This window comes from Emydura macquarii, unplaced genomic scaffold (genome assembly GCF_026122565.2).
Source record: "Emydura macquarii macquarii isolate MOO-44397 ecotype Brisbane River unplaced genomic scaffold, CSIRO-AGI_Emac_v2 contig_3080, whole genome shotgun sequence".
In the NCBI taxonomy this organism is placed as follows: domain Eukaryota; kingdom Metazoa; phylum Chordata; order Testudines; family Chelidae; genus Emydura; species Emydura macquarii.
This window is the reverse complement of record NW_027133217.1, coordinates 70,922-87,761: the sequence shown is the minus strand read 5'-3', so window position 1 is coordinate 87,761 and position 16,840 is coordinate 70,922. Positions and strand designations below refer to the sequence as shown.

At 45.8% G+C, this 16,840-nt stretch overlaps 1 protein-coding gene across 2 annotated transcripts in view; it reads right to left on the bottom strand.

Annotated features, from left to right (window-relative positions):
* The window catches only part of PLCD1 (phospholipase C delta 1), an 84,456-nt gene that overhangs the window by 58,564 nt on the left and 9,052 nt on the right, over positions 1–16,840 (bottom strand). Inside the window, exons 1-2 of one of the 2 annotated variants that reach the window (XM_067530504.1) lie at positions 15,197–15,417; positions 8,580–8,744 (exon numbers count right to left, since the gene is read on the bottom strand). In XM_067530504.1, the coding sequence (XP_067386605.1) occupies positions 8,580–8,744; positions 15,197–15,296 (265 nt within the window). In that variant the 5' untranslated portion in view covers positions 15,297–15,417. Of the gene's footprint in view, positions 1–8,579; positions 8,745–15,196; positions 15,418–16,840 lie in introns of those variants that run through there. The other variant, XM_067530505.1, reaches the window with a different exon arrangement.

The window sequence follows — 16,840 nt, the reverse complement described above, 5'->3', positions numbered from 1 at the left end:
TTTACACAGCTAAGAATTTGGTCCCTTGTGTGTTACTCCCATTGGAATCAATGGCAACCATAAAGGCTCAGGAACTCTGAAAACTGGGCAACTTATATTTAGGTGCCTAAATATAGGCAGCCACATTTTCACCAAATTTTGGACTAAATCTTTTGCAAACCCCTATGGAAAAGTCCTGTAGAAATTAACAAGAACTAAACAGAAACCAAGGAAAATAATAGGGCTCTCTAGGATTACTCTACATACCTACAGAATTTGTAAAGGAATGAGATCTTTTCTATAGGTTTTGAATCACCTCGTGAGAGTCAGTAGCCAGTCTAAAAGATGGCTCAAACATTCGATAGGAAAGTTATCATTTTCTATTCAATTCTATACGGCTTTTCAGTAAAGGTAAGTAGGGATAATGCTTACCTACTACACAAGAGTGGTGACAGGATTAATGAGTAATACTACTCCATACATGTTGAACACCTTCCAACTGAAGATTGAAAAATACCTTACAGACCTGAATCCTCACAATGCCCATTATTATTCCTATTTTATAGAAAAAGGAACTGAGACATGGAGAGGATAATGCCTTATCTATACTCAAAGAGTTGCACCAGTTAAAGTAAATTGATTTAAATTTGATCTAGTTAAACTGCTGGTAAACTATGGTAGATGCACTTAAAATGTTTTAACCCGTGCTTAAATCAATTTAGCTTCATCAGTAAGTTACTTTTTAAATCTAGTCCATTTCACTGATGTACTAGAGCTGATTGGAAAATGGCTTTTTTTCTGTAAAAAATAAAACTTTTCAGCAAAAACACTGAAAACTAAAATTATTTAGCCCAAAATTTAAAGTTTTCAGACAAAACCCAAACAATTTGATTTGGAAATGCTGCCATGATGGCTCATGGGAGTTATGGACTAGTTTGTGTGCTCCATACCCCGGTTCTCTTTTACGGCCTGGACTCCCTGCCTGGACTACATTTCCCATCTGGCTGAGCCACTGCAGTGTATCATGGGAGTCCCTGGTCATGTTGCATCATGGGAGTTGTAATCCAGCTGGGGAATCCAACCCATAGAGGAGTATGGGAGAATAAGGTACCTGAACTGCAACTCCTATGAGGCACTGTAGTAGCACTTCTTGATCAAAATTTTTCAGCCAAAATTTTTAGTTTTGGGGTGTTCGGTTTTTTGACAAAAAGCCAACATTTTCCACAGAAAGTAGACATTTTCATGAAAAATTTCATTCATTCAGAAAACAATTTCAATGTCAAGTTTTTGACCAGCCCTACAGTGCACTTTGCTAGTATAGACAAGACCTTACTGAATTAGGCTAACCCAAATTAAGCATGGACTACACTGGTTTAAATGAGTCTGCATTAGGGATTTCCACTGGGTTAACTAGATGGATTAAAAATAAATTTTAGTTAAAGCAATGCACATTTTTAGTAGAGCCAAGGGCTACATGATTTGGCCATAGTTTAACTACAGGACAGAATCAGAACTGGCAATAGGACCAATGTGTCCTGAGGCCTTACCTGAGGAACATACTACCTCCTCCATTAAATAACGTGGTGCTTTGTAATGTGCTTTGACAACGGAAAGCATTAGGTATTGTTCTAACTGGCTATTTGCCAGCTTCCCAAAGCAGACCTTTCCTTTGATTTGGCCATCTGTTAGTACTGTCACTTGAATGACCTGTTATCTAAAAAGCGGCCTAATCTCTCTCTCTCCGTTTTCCATTGAAAGCTGGGAGACAATGTGAAATGGTTTTGTTCCCAGACAGAAATCCTTCTCATGACCAGAAGCCTGTGGGGGAAGATAAGTGGCAGCCACAATACAGGATGTACACTGCTGCTGTAGTTGCGTAGCAAGTAACACAACACAGAATACCAGGCCTATAGGCCTGACCTCTCTGGAGTGAATAAAGCACACAGGGGGCTCCTGGCTGATCTGGCAACTTCCAAAGTGTACAAACAAGAAGCCACCATGCTGTGTGTTGTGTGTGGAGGCCTGAAGCCTGCTGGAGTAGAGTGGAGCCCTGGATACACCATACTGGCCCTGCGTCTGTGCTATACCTCTAAGGTGTGAGTGAAGGAGCGCTGCTCTGTCCGTTATATCTAATGCAGGCTGCACATCGAGGGGCCGGACTGTGACTGCACTGTGGTTGGGTGCGCTCGGGGGACAGGGAAGGTACAAAAGCCCTTCCTTCTCATCACATCCTCACCCCCATCCGGGGTTCAAGCACAACGGAGAGCAGGGACTGCTCCCACCTAGTGCCCCCTGGACACAAGCCACCCCAATGGGAGCAGGAATTGTGGCTCTGACCCTCCAAATCGACCAGTGGACCAAACGTGCTGCAAAGGACTACAAAGGTTGCACTATTCTAAGAAATGATGGGCAGCAGGCCCATTCCATCTGTGCACGCTCGGAAGTGCTGAGCCATTATTCCCTACTCCTGCCAGAACCGTGTGGCTTCGGACCGACCCAACTGCAGGACGGTTTATTGCTGCCACAGTCTTGCCCCAGGTGTGGTGGGCTTGAGACAGCCCAGCAAAAGTTGCAATAAGGCTAGGAAGTGTCTGGTGTCAGGGTTCATCAGAGTCACCACAGATCAACGTATGACAGGCCATTCTCAGATAGGGACCACAGCAGATGATTCAGAGCAGGATGTAAAACCTTATAATGCACCTAAACCTGAAACACTAATTCTGGAGGAAACATCTCTGGCTGAAGGGAAGGACGGCTTTGTAAGACTCAGCTCACACCCTGGGCATCTGGCCATCAGGGCAGTAGCCCTGCTTCTGCCACAGGTTTCCTCTAGCACATGGACCATTCAGATTTCTAACAGCCTCACAGCTGACCCAGGGTTTGGAAGGTAGAGGTCATCTCCTGAATCTCCCCACACCCACAGGGTCTTTTTGTGAGTGGAGTGAACTCATTCTCAGAAGGTCAATAGCTGGCCTCAGTGCTGTCCCTCCAGCACAGTCTTTCTTTTAATTCTAAACAACTGCCCACTGCCTTCCACTATGCTGGAATACCGCATCCAGTTCTGGTGCCCACAATTCAAGAAGGACGTTGAAAAATTGGAGAGGGCTCAGAGAAGAGCCAGGAGAATGATTAAAAGATGAGAAAATCTGCCTTAGCACGATAGACTCCTAGAGCTCAGCCAATTTAGCTTAACAAAGACAAGGTTAAGGGGTGACTTGATCAGAGTCTATAACAGTCTACTTGGGGAGCAAATAACAGGCTCTTCAGTCTAGCAGAAGAAGATATAACATGACCCATTCATTGGCTGGAAGCCGAAACTCGACAAATTCAGACTGGACATAAGGTGTAAATTTTTATCGGTAAGAGTAACTGACCATTGGAACAATTTACCAAGGGTCACAGTGGAGTCTCCACCAGAGACCGTTTTTAAATCAAGATTGGATGTTTTTCTATAAGGTATGGTCTAGGAATTATTTTGGGGAGATTCAATGTCCTCTTTTATACAGGTAGTCAGACTAGATGATCACAACCATTCCTTCTGGCCATTCCTTCTGGCCTTCTATGATGCTAGCTACTAACCAAGAGGAGTCTCTGCCAGTTCATTATATGAAGGGGGGCTGGCAGTAACTAGAAATACAGTCCCACCGGGTCAAGGGTTTTTCTCTCCATTCCAGAAATAAGCTCTCTCTCATTTCTGCTGTCCAACATGTACATCTGTTTGCTTTCAAAGCTGTGTGTCATGACTGAGGAGAAAACACAACTCCCTCTCCCTGCTGCGTCAGGGGGAGATGTTTCTGATGCCCGCTGTGGCTCTGCTTCTCACCCTTGTTCAGGGCAGTGCATAGGAAATTACTGGCGCACCTGTCCAATGAGACTTTATAGTGAAGGAGCAGGGGATGGGTCCTGGAGCCACACGGCCTTCAGGCTATCATCCAGCTCTCGTGGCCTAGCAGCACCAGGCTGGGACGGGGCTGGGACAACACCAAGGGAAATCTTGTGTGCTGCAGGAAGTGGTGCTTGCCACTCAGCAAGTGGCACTCCCCCCCCCCCCCCGGGTCAGCACTAAACTGATGCCTCATTATGGTGCTAGGCCAGGGATTCACAGAGGACGGGGAGACATAAAAGCCGAGGTCGTAGCCCTTAAGGACCTGGTCCCGCTACCACAGGCAAAAGCACTATTAAATTCAGGTAGAGCAGTGTCAGGCGCTATGAACGCTTTAACAAGAGCATGAGGACTAGCCCCAGGGATCTTCCCAAATCATGATGTGGGTCCAGGGCCCAGATGCTCAAAGGTACTTAGGTGAGGTGCCTGAATACAACTTTCTAAACTCCTGCTGTACCTTGGACTGGATAGGATATTCCCCTTCACTTCCTGTCCTAGGTGGCTGTGTGCAGTGTTTCAATGTGCTATTAAACATACACTGTGTGTCAAAATATCTGAGTAGCAGCTGACTACATAAGGCTATTGACATTCAGCCTTTTCTTCCCCTGCTTCTTTCTCCTGCTCCCCATCCTCCACTCACATCTCTCTCTCTCATGAGAGCTCTCACTGATCACGTGTCTGTATGAATTACTAGGACTCCGTGGTGTTGACTTTTATGACTGTGGTAACAGAAACGAAGGGAAGGGTGGGACGCTATGTAATCACAGCAGCGTAAAAGCAAAAACAGGTGAACCAGAGCGCCGGGCATTGCAGGCCAGCTTTTCACCGACAATTAGGGTCAGTTTTTCAAAAGCACTCGGCATTCGTCAGCTCCCACTGTGACACTCATGACCAGATTTCCAAGAGAGCCCTGCACCCAATGCGCACTCAATGTACTATGCCCCTTTGAAAGTTTGGCCGTGTAGGCCTCACTGAACCATGCAGAGTCTCAAAAACCAAGGGGCTTCCACACTAGCTTGCTCCACAGGAAGGACAGATTAGATCAAAGAAGAGCTCTGTAGCTAAACAGAGACATCAGCCTCTCAAGCTGTCAAGCCGGCATCTTTCAAGTACCCTTAATTCACAACTATTTTAAATGTACAATGAGAACATGTAAAATATAAAGAACGATTAGGTTCTTGGTCAATAACAAATGTTTGATTTGAAATCCCATATTATTCTGGATTACCAGGAGAAGCAATTATAATCCATTGACGTGTGTTACAGATCTCCCGTTGTGCTTGACCCACAGAGGATGTGAGTCTGTTATAACCCTCCGCTACAGCCTGGCTTTGTAGTTTAAACTTTAGAGACTCACATGTTTCACCCCAGAGCACCCCATTGGTGGCCATCACACAATGGCTTAAAACAATATTATTTTTGAGCGACTATACATCCAGTAGCCACAATAGCAGGAAATCTTTCAAATCAGAAATGTGACGTGTGCTCTGCAGAGAGGTTATTATGCTGAGATTCTTCTGTCTCAGTGTTCTCAGCTATGCTGCAGATAAGATTTGACCAGCTGCCGAAATCTCACTGCTTTCACATTACTGATTCTTTTCTCCTTCTGGAAAATGCTAGTCAGCTCCTATAGAAGTTAATCCTATGATTTTACAGAGGTTCCAAACTAAAATCCAAAATAACAGTCAATTGAAAGCAAAATGTCAAGCACCTGACATAACGTTTGCCTGGTTAGCTTTCTATGTTCCATGATATTTTTTTTTTAATGATGACCCTACCATTCAATGCTTACAAATACAAGATCAGCAAAAGAAGGCAGCTGTAGCATAATGCCTGGTAGAGGAAACCACACCAGCTATGTGTAATCCTCTATATACCCAGGGCCTAAAAACTAAAACCAGTTTATGCTGAGTGATCAGGCAAATATGCACTGATATGCTTATGCAAGCCCAGATGCTCACAGATGATGAATCAAACTCAAAGCATTATTAGCTATAGCCTAGCTAGTGTCACAAGGCAATCATTCAGAACCCACTGGGATGGAATGCAAATGCTAAACACAAAGATGGAACAGCAAAAGAGGCTGGGCTTGCAGTTATGGCATCAGATTGGAATTCAGGAGATCTCAGTCCAGTTCCCAAATCTGCTGCAAACGTCCAGTATGACTTTGGGCAAGACACTTAATCTGTCTGTGCCTCAGCTCTCCTTTGTCTTGTCTATGTAAGCTTCTCGGGGCAAGGACATCTCTTACTAAATGCATGCACAGTGCCGCACAAGGAGACCTGATATCAGTTGGGCCCATTAGATGTTACCTGAACATATAATATTGTGGATAGCTCACTTAATCAATGACATGTGTCCAGCTACTATGGTGATCGTTTAGAACATTAAAGAAACTAAACACAAGTAACTGAATAGATCAAATTCTAACACAGTTCCCTAAAACTCTTAAAAGCCCAGTGCATTCAGGGCCTCTGCAAGCCTGGAGAATACTCACATACAATTTTATAGTTGCCATTTCCTTTTTCCTGTATGAACGGTATGCTATTTTAATTCACACCTTTGTTTGTTTGGTAAGTAGTTGTTATTTGGGCAAGGATGTTGTGATGGTTACTTTCATTCATGCCTACAACCTGTATAGAATGGGACTTAACTGCAGAGAGACAGAGAGTTAGCTAGGGCCTTTATGATGATTATTTCTATTACGGTGATGGCTGGAGGCTTCCAGTGAGTTTGGGTCCCCATTATTCTAGGCACTGTGCAAACACCTATTGAGAGACAGTCCCTACTCTGAAGAGCTTACTGCATAAACAGTCAGGGTAGGAGAAAGGAAATATTATAATTCCCTCCATTACATATGGGAATAGAATCACAGAGACATTACGTGACGCACATAAGAAGTCTATGGCAGAGTCAGGAATTGAAGCCAGATTGCCTGAGTCCTAATCCAGTGCTTTCATAGGACCATCTCCAGGTCCCAGTCCTATCTGAACCCTTACCCAGAAAAGTAGCCCTTACCCAGGGGAGTAATCCCAGACACTCCTCACAGGAGTAAGAACTATTCACCTGAGTTTGAAGGTCTGGGCCCTTCCTTTGGTTAGTTTCAATTGTAACAGGCAAACATTATACAAACAACCTGGGCTATGTGACCTTGCATTCCAGCACGCTATAAAGATGTATCTGGTATTATCTACCTAGCCACTTATAAAACAAAGATAAGTGCAGGCGAATTGTATCAGACAAACCCAGGGCCAGCTGGGAAAGAGAGCAAAAAGAAACACAAATTGCCATGTAACCTTCCTGATGCACTCCCCCAAGCATAGACATATGAGTTTACTGTTATAATGACTGACCTCCTTTCCCCCCAGCCTCTGCAAGGGTTTGCCAGCCTCTCTCGTTACTGCATGTTAGTAGTTCAGGATCACTGTTCTCTCTCTGACATACTTCACTGTGTGCATTCGGAGTGATAAAATCCTGAATGGACTATGACCTGACAAGCTCAGAGACTCTCTCCACTATGGCCTGGTTAGCCACATTTGTGCCCAGGACTGAATTTCTGGAGGCAGGCGGTATAGCACTCACCCTTGGTATTCAGACCCCAGTGCACTTGGCAGATGTTAGAGTGGAGAGCAACTGCTTCATTTAGCCTCATCCTTATAGGGTCAGGATCTGAGAGGGCATTTATTGTCTGGGGGCAGGGGAGTACTAAAATTGTAAGCTCCTGGGGGCAGGGACTGTCTTTTTTTCTGTGTTCGTATAGCACCTGGTATGAAGGGGGCCTTGCCCAGGACTGGGCCTCACAGGTGCTAGGGTAATACAAATAATAAATAATGATGTTGACAGGGTGATGGTCACACGGATGGGTTTTCCCTGAACTCATTCAAGGGCAATTGTTGTGCTGGGATTTTTTATTATTGACAATGATGGGCGGGATTCGTGTTTCTAAATCCACCATGAGAATAAACTGTCCTTGCAAAACCAGAGGAGCAACAATGCACACAGCCACCTGCCTTTTCTCTTTGATTATTGCAGCTCTCCCTTTCGTTCTGCGGCTTGAGTCTGAGTCAGTGCTCACCCAGTATCTCCTCTGCCCCTCGCTCTGCTTTCCCATGGAGATGCTGCAGTTCTCCAGAGCTGCACTAAAAGGGAGCCCCTGCAGTTCTGTGCTGGGTGTTCCTTTGTCTGTGTGTGATTCAGTCCACACCCCGAGGTAGCTCTGCCTCTGCTCAGTGGCTGTAGCCTTTTGCTTGCTTAGCTGGGCTTGGTGTAGGTGGAGGGGCTGCACACAGGTCTCATTCTGAAACAGCTGTTTTACAACACCTTGTCATCCAGTTCTAGGAAAAACGGGGTGGGAGTGATCCTTTGCCCCTGCTTCAGCCCCTATACGCCACTCTGGGAGCATACAGCAACCATCAACAGCCCTAAAGGACTAGGGGAGAATTCCTTCATTGGCCCTTCCCCACATGGGTAAGAGTGTGCTCAGGGCTACTCTAGGGTTGGAATGGCTCCTAGAATAGCCCTGAATCCAGAAGGCATAAAGGTGGCTTAAAGACACCTGGAGACTGAGTCCTGGATCAAACTCACTGACTGTACATGGTGTGTCTACTTCCTGCTTTTATTTTCCTGTCTCCTGGGCCTACACTCCCAACCAATCACTTCTCCAGACACTGTACCACTGACATCACACTGCCCCTAGGATAAGGGGATGGTAACTTACAGAGCTGTGATTCTGGAGACCTCAGCACCTTCTTGGATTCCTGCCATATGGTTTTGCAGTCTTCCTGGAGCTTGTAAAACCTCTCCTTTCTCCAAGAGCCCGACTTCACTTTCAGCAGTTGGCTGCCCTTGAGGAGGAACTTCAGATCCAGGTCATCTTGCAGGCCTGCGTAGAAGAGCACAATAGCATTATTATAATAATTAATGTGTATGTGTAGAGTGCTTTCCATCCAGCAGAATCCCAAGGTCATATACATACACCAACGAAGTGTAGCAAGCTCTGGGGTTGGACACCAGAGGACAATTAGCAAAAGTTAGAGGAAGAGAGGAATTTTGGAAAACACTGAGGCAAACTCCTCCCTTACAAAACAAAAAGCTACAAGATCTTTTTTTTTCCCACACAAAGAGACTGGACCCTTGCTTTTATGGTCTTGTCCAAAAGACCGCCATAATAAACCACATGATACTCAAATTATCTTCTTCATAAGGGCTGTGTTAATGCTGTGTAGCTTTTAAAAAGTCAACAAGAGGAAATATTGAACTCCAGTAGTATTGAAGAGGAAATAGGGTTTTGTGGTTCTGGTACTGAACTGAGTCTCTAGAGATTTAAGTTCAAAATGCTGCTCTGCTACAGACTTCTTGTGTGATCTTAGGCAGCTCACTTAATCTCTCTGGGCCTCAGCTCCTCTGCTATGCAAGAGGTCTGACAGCACTACCATCCCTCATGGGGTGTCGTAAGGATCAATACAATAAAGACTATAACATACTGAGATATTATGATCATGGGAAGCCACATACATATGAAGATAGATAGTGTTTTCTGTTCATTGTTTGTACAGTGCCTAGCACAATAGAACCCTGATCTTGGTTGGGACACCTAGACACCATTGTAAATGAAAGTCATAATAACCTGAGCTTTGGGTTCCAGAGACAATAGGAATTCTCAACCAAATGCTTAAATCACTAAGCTATTTCCTTTGGGGGAAACCTGATGGCAGAGCATTATAATGAACAATATGGAGCACGTGTTGGGAAGAGCATAGAAATGGGAGATGATGACAACAACATCTTAGTTCTCCAGACACAGTATGTGTCAGATTTAAGGCATCATGCACACCTCTGGCCCTATATAAAAAGCCACAGTCCAGAGCGGGTTAACCACCACTTAACTCCTTGGCACTAGTCAAATGCCAAATACTAGTCAAACGCATTTAGTGGAATTTTTGCCAACGTCTTCCTGATTAAGCAGCTGTCATTGACATTCACTACCATCAGGATAATTCAGTTCCTTAGGACATTTCCCCATGTTACATAATGCAGTGTGATGGTCATTCCATCAGTGTGATTCACAGCAGATAAAAGGAATTTGAGCTGGGCTGTGGAATAGCAATGCGATTGTTGTGCAGATTTCCCTTGTGTCGTTAACTTCAGTCCTGCTTTAAACATACAGCTGACGTGAGCTGCTACCATCTGGGAGGGGCTGATAACAGGTCACCTAGGCACCACTTCATGCACAAAAAATCCACCACTGATGAGAACATTGTTTGTCTGCATCTGAGAACCTCCTGTGGCATTTCAACAGCAACACCTGACAGGTCACACAGGAAATCTAACTAGGTTTAGCTATAACTGTAGGAAGTATAACAGCATCATACTTAGAGCTGAAATATGTGTTTAAGCTACAAGCTGATCTGGGGATGGGGTGAGGAGCAGCTTATCAGCGTTGCCAACCTCGAACATTCAAAGTTCATGAGCCAGCCTCCAAAACTGGTGTGGCCAGTTTACCAGAGGCCCCTAGCTGTCTTTTGTTCTGCGTTTGTACAGCATCTAGCACAGTGGGACCCTGGTCCATGACTGGGACTTCTAGGCACCATGATAATACGAATAATATATCATGATAATAAGAACAGCAGGGTCAGAAGCATGCAGAGAACTGCATCGTAGGCTAGAAAAGAGGCAGCAAGATTGCACAGTAGTGGGTTAGACTGAAGGTAACATTTCAGGCTATCAAGCACAGCCCAAGATCTCGGTATAAAACAACTTTGGATTTTGGGATTTCAAGCACCTTCCTAGTGAGCATCTTACAGCACCTTACAAATGGTAGGTAACTAGCCTCACAGCACTCTGTGAAATGGATGAGTGTTATCATCCCTGCTTTACACACACAGAAACTCAGTCCCCAAGACAGTAACATGCAACTTGTACAACGTCACCCAGGGAGTTCAGAGCAACGTGGGAATACAGCCCAGGCACCCTGGGCCTTAACTGCAGGAAGCTTCCTCTCCTTCATCCCACCAAGTCATTGCTCTGGGATCTCCTCCACGGCACAAGACCCGGACATTTCCTCTGCTCACACTGCCATACATGCCCTGCGCAGAGACGGCAGACTCCACACTCTGTTTTCCCTGTAATACATTTCACCAGCACTAGGCTCACTTTGAAGAAGGCAAAAAGTAGGCCTAGATCCTGAGGCTGGCTCAGGACTCAGAGGCAAGAGGTGTTACAGGAGATGTAGAAATGAGCTGGAGATCCTGACAAGGTTATCAAGGTCTCTCTTTCCACGACTTTCCCTTACCTTCGTTCCAATCCTCTCTGTCGGAGAGCACCCCCTAGACCTCTGAGCTTTGTTCTCTGATTTGACGGTGATGAAATTTAATTAAAGTAGAGCACGATCACTTCATCTTCTGGAAAACTGCCACAGGAAAGTCATGGGTAGGGGGAGAACATGAAAGAGTCCCTCAAATTATTACAAAGCAGGGTTCACCCAACTCGTGAAACCAGCAATCCCTGGGAAACCCCAGGCCCACAGTTCAGTGAGATTCATGCAGCTCCGAAGAGAATCTACAGAAGCCCAGCCACTGCCATGTGGAGGTTTTGTGCCTCCACCCCTGCAATGGGTTCCCCTCCATGCTCTCAGCCCTGCTTCCAGGACTGCCTCTGCCGGTATGAAATGGGTGGGTGGGAATTTCACAGAGGGGAGAAGATAATGCAGATTCATGCTTCCATAGCTGTGCTGTGAATTTCCCCCAGGGTTTGTGGGCAGAGATGGAGCTTCGTTCACCCTGACCCCATTCACCAAGCTCCCATTCCTGCTCCCAGCCTACCTCTCCCCAGTCTCAAGTCCTCAATCCATGGAGGGCTCCTGGACCTGGGCAGTAGGATGTACCGTCCTATAGAGAGAGCTGCCCCCCTCACCCAGGGTGAGATCTGAGCATGGAAGAAACTGAGCAGTACACGAATGCATAATGAGTAACTCCCATTTGCTGTGTAATATGTTCCATTACACACATGCACTGTTGTGTTATGCATAACATGTACATCCTGCTCCCACAATACATTAAACATGGGCATCAATGGGAGACGAATGTTAAGTGCTGACAGTGTGCTTGGCGCTGTACGAAACCCAATGGAAGACACGGTCCCTGTCCCAAGGAGCTTGCAATCTAAGGGCCTGATCCAGTAGCCTAGCGAATACTCCTGTTGCTTCCTGCAGGATCATGCAGCACCACACTCAATGTGGGGGCACAAGTCACTACAGACACAAATGGCCTGGATGGCTACAGAGCCTTGTGCAGTTTGCTAGTAGGTGCATTACAGCTCTTCCAACTAACACTGGGAGGCTGGGCAAAAGATGTATGGGCTTTAGGAGGAATTTGAACCAAAGGAAGGCAGTCACCTTGCATGCCATGGGCAAAGGGAGGTTCCAGGAAAAGGGGCTGCATGGGAGAAGGATCAGAGTGAGCAAGGAGGAAGGGGAGCTAAGAGGACATGAGGGCAGGGCCAGTGGAAGGGGAAAAGCCAAGGCTGAGAACTTCTGAAAAGAAAGGGGAGGCTGATAGAGGGATGTGACTAGCTCCTTTCTCCCCACCACGGGCACTGGATGGCTCAGGAGGCTGGTATAGTAAGGAGTATTGCAGAAAGGAAGCTGGGGGTCAGAGCAGACCACAAGTTAATATGAGTCAACTGTGTCACACTTGCAAAAAAGCAAACATCATTCTGGGATGCATTAGCAGGAGTGTTGTAAAGACACACGAAGTAATTCTTCCGCTCTATTCCGCGCTGATTAGGCCTCAACTGGAGTATTGTGTCCAGTTCTGGGTGCCCCATTTCAGGAAAGATGTGGACATATCGAAGAAAGTCCAAAGAGCAACAAAAATGATTAAAGGTCTAGAAAACATGACCTACGAGGGAAGATTGAAAAAATTGGTTGTGTTTAGCCTGAAGAAGAGAAGACTTAGAGGGGACATGTTAACAGTTTTCAAGTACATAAAAGGTTGTTACAGGAGGCAGAAAAATTGTTCTTGTTAACCTTGAGGACCGGACAAGCAAGGAGTTTAAACTGCAGCAAGGCAGGTTTAGGTTGGACATTAGGAAAAACCTTCTAACTATCAAGGTAGTTAAGCACTGGAATAAGTTGCCTAGGGAGGTTGTGGAATCTTCATCATTGGAGGTTTTTAAGAGTAGGTTAGACAAACACCTGTCAGGGTCCATCAGGGCTGGTCTAGAATGATAATACTTAGTCCTGCCTTGAGTGCAGGGAGCTGGCCTAAAAGACCTCTCGAGGTCTCTTCCAGTCCTACACTTTCATGATCCTATGATTCTATAGTGACACAGGCCCTTTGTTCAAATCTGGCTCAGGTCAAAAGCGACCTAAAGTCCAGCATGAGCTACCCTTTTTCCAAAGCTTAGAAGTACATTGGTATAGACGAGCTGACACTGTCTGTGGTATACCTGCTCTGTAGATAACTGTGGGTTTCCCTCTTAAGAGGAAGGATGGTCCAGTGGTTAGGACCCTCTAGTCTCAGAGTTGGGAAACCTATGTTTGAGTCCCTGTTCCACCACAGATGTCCTATGTAACCTTAGGCAAGTCAGCTAGCTGTTCTATGCCTCAGTTCCCCATCTGTAAAATGGGGATAACAGTACCTCCCAATTCCACAGGGATGCTGTGAAGATAAATAGATTGTGAGGTGCTCAGATACTGTGGTCATAGATCCCACATCAGTACCATAGACAGACAGCAGTGTCAGGTGTTTATTTGAACTACTTTCTAGAAACAAATCTTTTCTTAGCAGGCTCCCAATCTCAGATTTTATTTTCCCCTTGATGCCCTGAGGGATTTTCTTGTCTAACAACTGTTTGGAGTTAATGGGATTTGCTTTGAATATCTACTTTCTGCATCAATGAGCCATCCACTGTGTGGCTTCAGACATTTTTGCATGAAAGAAACCAGTCACAATTCACATCAGTTTTATTACCATCTTATTTAAAGAACTTTTGAACATTACCGACTAGGCTAAGGACACTTCTTTCCAGTTATATGATGATAACAGAACTTAAAGTGGGCAAATACTAGGCAGACCTGGCATACAGGGACTTTACCAAGCCCTCCAAACTGGGGTGGATTTCCAGCTTTGGTCCTAAAGCTGCATGGATCAGGTTGCAGGATTGGGGCCTTACTTAGTGGCCTCTGCTTTATACAAAATATATTTTGACCCTAAAGTAATCGGCGTATCTTTCTATGGGTCAAAAAACCCATTTTAGGTGTCCCTAAATATGGTTTCAAAGGGCAGCCGCCTTCCCCCCATTATATACCAACCATATATATTAAAAATAATCATAATCCTGGACTATTTAATGTACAATATTTAGAGTGAAATTTGTTACATTTAATACTAGTAAAACAGCACCCTGAGAACACACAGTACTGCAGAGTAGATGACCTTCCACAAACAAAGTCCCTGAAGAATTACAATGTAAAGATACTAAAAACAACAGCGCTTATAGCCCCAGTACATGCTCTGTCCCAACCTTACAGTAAAAATGTCAGTGATGGCACTGAACTAAAGACCCAGAAGACAGATGCACTCATGAGATGTATACATGGGACTGTAACAACAAGCATTTCCATATCATCTACAGACATGTTTGCAGGATTGATATACTTTGACAATATTTTAAATTTAAACTACTATAACACACCCACACACTCTGTGTTTACAATCTGGTGTAGCTCAGATCTAATGCTGTTAGTTTAAAAAGCAAATAGGTCTTTTGGCTAAAATCCAAAGCAATTCTGTGGCAAAGTCTGAAACTCCTCCTTGAACCTAGGGTAGAGCTGCTGAGAGGAAAGACACCGAAACCAAATTCATCCCTGATGTAAATCTACACAACAATAATCAGTGAGTAAAACAGAGATTAGGAAACTGCTCAGAATTTCCGGTTTCTTTTAATCAGTCTAATTCAGACCCTTTAATGTAACGTTAGGCTCCATACAGTACTGATAGGAGACCGGAAAATCACTGTGTGCTATACACACACACTGTACAGCCATGAACAGTTCAGTAATATTTCAATATAAGGGCAACAAGTGATTTGGAAATGGGCTCTTTGCCCGAAAGATTCAATCTGCTTCAAAGCCTAAAACCAAACCCTTTGACATCTGGAGGCTGGTTAGAAAAAAAGAAACCTCCGGAGTTTAAAAATAGCTTTGGGGTTTACTTTAGGGTGGGGTAGCGACTAGTGCCTCTGCCATCGCAGCAAAGAGAGAGTGCCAAGATTGGCATTAGACTGGCCGCCAGCGAAACAGCACCAAGGAATTGGCTCTGCCCCGTCCCTTACCCAGCCTGATGCCATTCTGCGCTGCCACTCTATTGCTCTGCTCCTGCAAGAAGTTGTCCTGGGATTTGCTGTGTTTGGGCTGCCTCCAGAAGCACTGCATGGTCCAACCTGGGATTCAGGGAGAGGCACTGGGCGCTGGAGAAGACTGGGGAGCAGACAGTCTCCCTAATCCTTCTCTGATCATCCAAATTCCTCCGAAGTGCTTGTTGTTAAACAAAGTCCCAAGCTCCAGGAAGAAGCAGCAGCAGCAGGGGAGGGAGGAGGCAGGCTGTGTGGGTGTGACGATGGGATGGCTTTTCCTCTGCCTTGCTCGCAGGCTGCTGGCGGCACTGGAGGAGAAGTTAGACTGAGCAGCTGCCAGCAGCCGTGGTAGAAGGGCAAAGTCGCCGCGCAATTAAACTGCGTGCGTCACCTCTAAGGGAAATGGTCCCAGATGCCACTCCTGCCTCCTAGCCACGGCTAAGACTTGTCAGCTCAGCGTGATCAGAGAGAGGCGCTTGATGCAAGCAGGATGCTCTCTTGTAGCGACCACAAAATCGACAGCGCTGCTTGTCACAAGGAGCTTGTAGCTAGCAACCCCTGTGAAGAGGGGCTAAGGCATTTCCCTCGGCTTGTGAAAATAGGGCTAAAATAGCCTGTATGTGCGTGTGATCATAGGCATGCGTACGGGGTGTGCCGGGTATGCCCAGGCACACCCTAATGCAGGGGTGTCAAACATCCATCCCACGGGCCGGATTCAGCCCGCGAACCCTTTTTATCCAGCCCGTGTTCCTTTTACAGCGAGATGAAAGAGCGGAGGGCGCGTGATTTCTCGGCAGACGGACACAGCGAGCTGCCGCCGAAAAAGAAGGAGCTGCGAGATTTCGCGGCAAAGACTAGGACGCGGCGAGAATTCCGCCGACGGGTAATTCAGATGTGGCCAGTCGGTGGAATTGAGTTTGATAAAGATGAAAATGAAAATTCCCTGGGGGCACACCCTAATGAAAGGTGCTGCGCACGCTTTTGCGTGTGATGTGTTACATTTTGCATCGCTTCAGAGAAGGCTGGTCTTGTGGTGAAAGCACTGGTGAAGGGAATCTGGGTTCAGTCCCCAGTTCTGCCAAAGACTTGCTTGTGTGACCAGGGGGGCAAGTCACTTTGTGGCTCCATTCCCCATCTGCAAAACAGGGATAATAATATTTCCCTTCTCCCGCCCTTTGTCTGTCTTGTCTACTTGGTGGGAGCCCTCTGGGTTAGGCACTCCCGCTTGCCTCGTGTTTGTACAGTGCCTAGCTGCTGCACAATGAGGCCCACCCTGATCTCAGCTGGGGCCTCTAAGGCCTACTGAAATATAAATCACAAGACAAGCTCCCAAAGAGCAAGGCATCTTTCTTTTCTAAATCGTGGAATCCTGGCTGCCACTTTAGAGGTGAGGGCTGAGCTACACTAGCCTTGTTTCCCTAAAGTTCCCTTCGGTTACTACTCCCTGTGCAGCTCCCTGCGCAGTAGCAAGGAGAGGAGCAGTGTTGCCTAGTGAATAGAGCACTGACTGGGACTCAGGAGAGCTGGATTCTGTCACAGTTGTGCTGGGCAAATTACTTCACGTCTCTGACTCTTCGCTTCCCCAAGGGTAAAGTGTGGGCAATGATACTGACCTCCTTTGTA